General features: G+C 33.8%; 1 protein-coding gene across 2 annotated transcripts in view; it reads left to right on the forward strand.

Moving 5' to 3' along the window:
- Positions 1-7309, forward strand: part of BCLAF1 (BCL2 associated transcription factor 1) — a 29511-nt gene extending 22202 nt beyond the window's left edge. For both annotated transcript variants that reach the window (XM_044248189.1, XM_044248198.1), the window contains 2 exons: positions 4384-4596; positions 4759-7309. In XM_044248189.1, coding sequence (XP_044104124.1) covers positions 4384-4596; positions 4759-4764 — 219 coding nt within the window. In that variant the 3' untranslated portion in view covers positions 4765-7309. The remainder of the gene's footprint in view (positions 1-4383; positions 4597-4758) is intronic.
- Positions 7310-8046: the final 737 nt, after the last annotated feature.

Here is an 8046-nt window from a genome sequence, read left to right on the forward strand (position 1 = left end):
TCCTGGGTACTTTAATGACCAAGGTTTGAAAAAAATTTTAAAGTGTATTATGCATAAAGTTTACTCTATACGTGCTCCTCTAAGGGGAAATTTAAGCTTGTTTGAATTGGGTGAGTTGACCATGTGGACAGGGAAGGACATGTTACTCAGTACAGGAAAGTTTAAAAGATTGATCTCCTTTTTGATTTAAGACTTTATATATTCGCATATGAACAGACTGCTGTTTATGCTGGATACTATGAATGCAAAAACAAATCATGATTTCAGTTCTTGGCTGGAACAGATTTAGAAACAAATGTTCTAAATACATGGTTTCCCTCCAAAGCAGGAAATGGAGGATTATTTCAAAGGAGAGAGTGATTTGGAGAGCCTTCTTAGAGGAACTGGGCTTGAATCTTGAGCCTGAAAGATAGGCAGGTATACTGCAGATTGTAGGAGTGAAACATCTTGAGAAAGAACTCTATGGCTAGATCGTTGGTTTAAGTTTGGTAAAATTAAGAAAAAGCAGGAGCCAAATTCTGGAAGGCCAGAATAGCTTTATAAATTTGGGTTTTAACCAGAGTTAAGAAAAACCATGGTTGTACAGATAGATCGGAGAGTTATTGATTGTCGGAGCTAAGGGGTTAGATATTAGAAAAGTTAACATTTAGGACTTAGGGACCCTGTATGTAGTAGGGTGTTTATAGTGAGATGAAGGAATCTCTGAGATCGGGGATACAGAGGAAAGAACACAATTTGAGGAGATAATTCAGTTCTGTTCTTGAAGTGCCAGGGAGAAATTAAGTGCACTTGTGCAGTGGGTTGTTGATAAGGTGATCTATGGAGTGAAAAAAATCTAGAAGGACACAAAGCCAGATCACCCAGTTGAAAGAGATTAATAGGCCACCTTGTCAAAAAGTGGGGGTGAGGAGTGTTCATTAAAAAAAAAAAAAAAGCCAGAGGAGACCAAATGTTAAGGGTCAGAAAGTTAAAAGGGAAGCGAGAGGAGAACAAGTAGATGGTAATTAATACTTCTGAATGTGTTACAAATACTTAATTTAGGCCAGACCTTCATTTTTCTATGGCATTCTTTCAGAATCTGGTGTTGTAATTTTTATCTTAAATTGGGACATACTTTAGTTTGGCATTTAGGTGGCAATTTTACTGATTTTTTAAGAATTTAGCAGCTTACAAGTAGCAGTACCATTTTTATATGTTGCTATTCTGGGCTATATTTAAAAACCTTCATTTCTATATAAAACATGCATTTTATCAGAGACTGATGTTCACAAGCAGTAAAATTAAAATGTTAATACGTTTTTTCTTATAAATCTATTCCCATAGTTAATTATTTTGGTTCTTAATTAATGAACCATTGAAATGACAGCTCTAGTTTTTTACATGGATATTTAAATTTAAAAGATTTTGCTTTTGCAGAGATACAGATTGCTACTACTAAAAGTAGAAATATAAACAAAAATATTCCGAAGAGATGACGTTGAAAACCTACAGATGTTCCTTAGGTTCTTTGAGAATAATTGACATAATGAAGCTTTTGGTGTCATGTTAATAGTTAGTAGTAATAATAACAGTATAACATTTATTGAGCATATGTACTATGCTAGAAAGGTGCCCAAGTGTCTTACATATATAAACTTATTTCATGCTTATAAAAAATCATTTTGAGATGTGTCCTTTATTCCACTTTACAAGATGAAAAACAGTGGGGTACAGAGGTTGAGCAAAGTCACTTGACCAAAGTTACATGCTTAGTAGAACAGGGGTCTGGATTTAAACCCATGCCTTGGGCCCAAGAACCAGATTCTGAAAGCACCTGATCACTCGTTCTCCAGTACTGAGTAATAGTAACATTTGTTGCGTTCTTTTCTTGAATTTTTCATCTCTGATTTTGGATTTATGCAAAGATACGGTAATGTTTCTAATAATAAGTACTCCAGGAAAGATAATCTATTTTAGAACCTGAAATTCTGTGGAGGGGTGAGTATGTGAAGAGTTGGAGCAAGTGGGAAAGTGGACAGGTTCTCAGTGTTGATGTTGTCTTTTGAGGAAGAGAAAAATCCCTGGTAGGGAAGAGGATTCAGAAGGTCTTGTTCTTTTTAAGATTATTTACTTGAGAGAGGGTGGGCATGTGGAGCAGGCAAGGGCAGAGGGAGTGGGAGAGAGAATCTTGACCAGATTTGCTGAGCGCAGAGCCAGATGGAGAACTCCATCTCAGGACCCTCACATCATAACCTGAGCCAAAATCAAGAGTCAGATCCTTGGGGGATGGAGCCACCCAGGCGCCCCCAGAAGGTCTTGTTCTAATATGGCCTCCTTTATGTGTTTTGTGTATTGTAAGTATCTCACTTCTCTGACCCTTATCGTGTGAAGTAATTTTTAAAAATTGTAGGACTAAAATCTTGCAAGTTAGAATATGAGGATTAAGAGTTCGTATACTTAGCATGAAAATCACTTAGCTGTCAGGATACCCTCTGAAAAAGTAGTGTGATTTAGCTGCTGTTTTCTTTATATGGTGTCAGATCATTGGTTATTTAAAGGTAATGGCTAGTTTAACTCTAGTGTTCGGTTATGCCTCTGCTTTTTCTATTTCTGTAACTATTAATATTCTTATGGTAATCATTTACTGCCACCAGGATATCTGGGAAATGTATTCTGTGGGTGATGGACCTAAGGAGTAGTAGAAGGAGCCAGTTTTGTGGCCTTGGACAAGTAACTCAGTTTTTCTGCCTTGGTTTCGTTATATCTAAAGCAGGATTAGTAACAGTATTTTGTAGGGTTCTTTGAGGATTAGATGAGTAAATACATGGAAAGTGCTCCTTATTATCACCACTGTTTGAGTGCTTGCTTGTCACACACTGGGCTGGGCACTCTATAGATTAATACTATGTTCCTTTATAGCTGTCTCCCATTTTTAAAATGAGGAAGTCACACAGCCTCTGTTTAGAAACATTTAAACCCATGCCTCTGACTCCAGAACCCGTTTGCTTCTTCCCACAAATGCATAGAATACTGTGTAAACACCAGAAACAAACATAAACTTTAGAGTTTGTGCTAATATCAGAAGGGAGCCTGAAATTATATAGTTGTGTGGGTATGATTTTGAGTGGCAGAGTATTTTAAAATACTTTATTTCAGGTTTCTGTTAAACTTTCTGATACTCTGAAATCTACACTTTTCTATAGTTCCTAAATTGATTTTTTATGGAGTCCCACACACCTCTTGCTAGTCACTTTTCATCAGTTTGGTAAAGATAGGTTATTGGAAATTGGTAACTGTTCTTTTGTATGGTGTGTTACTTGTGTAACTGAGCTTTGCAGTTCATGCCAGGAGGGTGATTGGTATTACATGAATACGCACAAAAGCATATTGTGTTTTGGAGAAGGTGCTCATATCACATAATACTTAATAAGAAGTTTTAGTGACTTGACAGCTGGTCAGGTATTCCATTGGTTATGCAACATTGTTTGCATTATACCCGTTGTGTCATTAAGGGGCATTATTTTGCTTTATTTTCCATTTTTTTCTATAGGTGATAAACTTGAGAGTTTGAGGTGGACAGCAGTTTAATTACATTATAGGAGAACCTTGGTTTTTTGTTTTGTATTTTGGGATGTAATACTCCTCTATTGATCCACAAAGTAAAGTGCTTTTCAAGTTTGCAGATTGTTTTAATTAATGGAACAGTTTGTAATTTGAGGAATATCTGTATTTGGATATAGTTAATGAAAAATTAAGGTTACGATAATAACTAACTAAAAGTAATAAAAACCTATAGTACCTCATGTTGGTTAAGAAGAAATAAGTTGAGCTATTACACTAGGGACCATCCGGTCATGATCAGGCATGTGAAATTCTCTAGCTTAGAAGGTAGATATGTAAGATTCATTGAGTTTTAAACCTCAGTAGGATTTTAAGATCTGTTCCTATATGTAAGGTATAATTTATACCACTTACTTAACAAATTTTATAGTTTTCTAATGATATTTTTATGACTTTTTAATGTCTTTTTGACTGGTAATTTTTGGGAAAACGATTGGTTATTTTAACTCAATTACATGCAGTATATTAGTCAGTGGAGTTAGTTATATTGAAATAATGGAGAACAAAAAAAAGTCAGAACTTTGGAAATTGGCAGTAATTTAGCAGTTGAAATCCTCCACAAAGTTGGACAGCTCTCAAAGCTTGGGTTACAAAGCAGTAAGATGTAATTATTTGTTTTACTAAGTGTTACTGGATTTGTTTTAATGTGTTTTAGAACAGTACCAATCTTACATACCCTAGTCTTCAGAATATTTATACCATGAGTATGATTGTGGGCATATGATCATTTTCCCTTTAAGAAAGAGATTTTAGTGATGATTTTTTTTTTTAACCTCTCTGTAGCATGATGACAGAGATGACGGTGTGGATTATTGGGCCAAAAGAGGAAGAGGTCGTGGTACTTTTCAACGTGGCAGAGGGCGCTTTAACTTCAAAAAATCAGGTAGCAGTCCAAAATGGACTCATGACAAATACCAAGGGGACGGAATTGTTGAAGATGAAGAAGAGACCATGGAAAATAACGAAGAAAAGAAGGACAGACGCAAAGAAGAAAAGGTAGAAAATGTCAACTTGTGATTCTGACACATTTTCTTCAGTGTGGGTTTGGTGGGCCAGTTGGTTAACTATTTCATTTTTAGGGACAATACTTATTATGGATCATTTTCACTCCATATTTTTGGTAATCTTTTTTCTCTCTTTCTCTCTCTGTTTTTTTAGGAGTAATAAATATGAAGTGAGATCGCAACAGAGAGCAGAACTTGCACCCACCATTTTTTTACCTGATTTTTGTTTTCAAATAAGAATGTAAGCATTTTACTTAAATTTTACTGTTTGCAAGTAGTCAATAGAAATTTTGTTTTAAGTCTTCAAATATCTTGAAAAATAGTAGACTGTATGTTGAAAATTGTACTGAAATAAAGTAGAAAATTGTTAACGTACCATATTTGTAACTATCAACTTTTAAAAAATACTTTTACTGTTTTTGTTACATGCATTGTAATTCGCTTTGTCTATAAGATATGGTCAAGTACAGCTCTGTGAAAGTTCTGATTCTCTTCCTTCCCTGTTTGTTAATGTTTATTCTGAAGTAAACGTTAGCTCTACATACAAATTCCTGAACAGAAGTTTATAGAGACCACACTAATTATTTTAACTGTATACATCTGTTTAACATTCTCCTTAATTCAAACGCACTACATTGTAGGGTGACTAATTTTTGAGGTGTACTACAGAAAAGGTTTTTACTTTGGTAAACTAAGGTAGTTTAACATGTCAGCAGATGTTTAAGAGGAATAAAAAGCTTTACCAATTGCTAAAAAGTACAAGCTATTAAAAGATAAACAAGTATGAGGGGTTTTGTTTTTTGTTTTTTTAACTGAAAGCAAGCAATGGCCTATAAAAACTGATCCTTCACTTTTTGGGCTCAAAATTCAATGTTCTCTTTCTATTCTTATTTGAAAGTTTGAGTCATGGTCTTAGATATCAGCTAATCCTGTTGAGAGAGGAACTGGTCTATAATAATACAAATAAAAAAATCCATTCCTACCAAATGTATTACTTTAAAGAAAACAGAACATAACCTGTAATCCTGGTCTTGGTATGGAAGAGGATTATACATTAGAAAGGTGTACCTGATTTCATATCTTTCATATTTATTTGAGCTTCTGGACAGCTGAAACATTAGTTTGTAGTCTAACCGTAAGGAAAAAAAGATAAACAAAACATGGTTCATTAGTATTTTAAGTAACTTGTTTTTCAATAAAAAATTTTGGCAGGAAGTTTGTTGCAGTATTGGTCTAACTTGGTTTTACTTTTCCCCCTATTTCAGTTGCAACTTATAAAATGGCTTTTTCTTTTTCTTCCCAAGGGTTCTATTCTTCAGGTAGATATTCTTTCAGATGTAAATTACCTTTGTTTAGGCTGATTGTTCTTAAGATGAAAATCCGAAATAGTAAATTTCAGTATTAAGTTTGTCTTGCTCTATGAGCATAAATAAAATTAGTCAAATTTCATTTGTTAATTCAGCAACCAAATGAGTTGCATACGTTTGCATTAAAAGAAGGTAATGTTTTATTCTGTTAGTGTGAACTTTCAAAGATCTTAAGTACATGAATCTTTCATCCTCACTTGATTTGCAGTGCTCCAAGCACCTAGATTGTGGCCAGGGGCATTTGCTAACTAAGAGGGAAAAATAAGAAAACAAAACTCAATATATGTGATGTATATGGCCCTGGGATCTTTAGTATTGCATGATTTCTCCTATTTTGTCTTTTCTGAAACTGTTACAGAGCAGAGGAAATACTTTCAGAGCAAGTTTGTATTGCATTAATCAGGACACAGCTAATTTCTCCTAGTCAGAATACTACTTAATTACATGCTAAAGCAACATGGATTTAATCTTCAACACAGGAGAATTTTCACAACCATTTTATTTTATACAGATAAGTTTAGCTTTTATTTTAACAGTTATTATTTGGTTAGATACTGAATCTCTGTGCATGAATCTAAATGTGTAGTTTTGTTTTTCCACTTAAGAGGAGAATGGGAATTTGCCGAGAAACTATTTAGTAGGGAGTGGGAATAAAGCTCCTTAAATCCTAGCAGCAGGTTATATCTTAAATGCAAATGCATTGATTTGGTTACTTTTATTCTATGAAACAAAATTGAGGAAAGGATTATACTAGAATTTAGTAGGAAGGGTGATAGAACTCTGCAATAGGATGCCATTGTGGATGTTACATCTTTTTCAGAGCCAAGCATATGAGAAAGCCTGTGTTGTGTTTTTTAAGCCACAATTTAACTCCACACTTCACAACATATTATAAAGCTGAATGGTTCCTCTTAGTAAGGAATTTTGTTAACAAATGGCAGAAAATAATAACTTTGATACCTGCATTAACAGACTTCCTTTTGCCTAGAGAAGGAAAATAAAAGTGAACCAAAGGATATTTCCAGAAAGGATTAAGAAAGCTGTTTAAGAAGGCCATGACTCAGTCCTTACTTAGGTGTGTATACCTTTCAACATCCTAGGAATTTTAATATAAAATAGCAAAAAATGTTTTTCTAATTGCATCCAACTTTAAGGAATTATTTGTTCCCTTTTGTCACAGTTAAAATCAAGTGTTGGGAATTAAATTATAATTTGAGTAAAAATATTACCCAATACAAATGAATGTAGATGGCTAAACGATTCTTACTCAGTGTGATGTATATTGCAACAGGGACCCTTGTAAATTGTCATATGCTAATAAAATGTCATAAGTGGTAATAGCTGTTGTTTGTTTACCTGATTTTGAGACTATTTCTGTGTCTGTTCTATACAACTGATTCTATGGCCTATTTATAGAGTTTAGAATACCAGCTCCTCTGTTGGTAAAATTACTGGTATGTTGTGGCTTTTGGGGGGCTGATAAATATTTTATAAAACTTCTGAAACCCCATTTACTGTTTTTTTTTTAATTTTATAGTGGATAATTCTGTTATTATTAGAAAATACAGGAATTCCAGATTTTTAGTCTAGTCCTCCAGTTCTTGTATTAATACAGGAACTTGGTAGCCATAATATTACAAAGAATCAGCATTACTTCTCTTTTTAAAAACTGTAATGGGCATTAACTAAAGAGGTTGGATTTTCTTTTGTCAGACTCATTCATTTTGAGTAACATCTGGTATAATTCTTAACCATGCCACTCTTAGAAATTATTTGAAATATAAAGTGGACCATTCTGTCAACTTTAAACAAAAGTATTTTCACAGAAATTTATGTGCTAAGGCAAATAACATTTTGCTTAATAAAATGACAAATTATCCCCTTAAAACTTTGTTAGACAGTAAGAGCTTTCGGTGGATACTTAATGAATTGTACTGGTTAATTTTAATGTTCTATACCAGTTTCCTTCCTTAAATAAAGTATGCTTATTTGTTAGGGACCTTTAACTTTTTTTTGCTCTAAGGTTTACGTAGGTTTTTTTTTTTTTAATTTTTTCAGTGTTCCAAGATTTCATT

Source organism: Neovison vison, chromosome 1, assembly GCF_020171115.1.
Source record: "Neovison vison isolate M4711 chromosome 1, ASM_NN_V1, whole genome shotgun sequence".
Classification (NCBI taxonomy): domain Eukaryota; kingdom Metazoa; phylum Chordata; class Mammalia; order Carnivora; family Mustelidae; genus Neogale; species Neogale vison.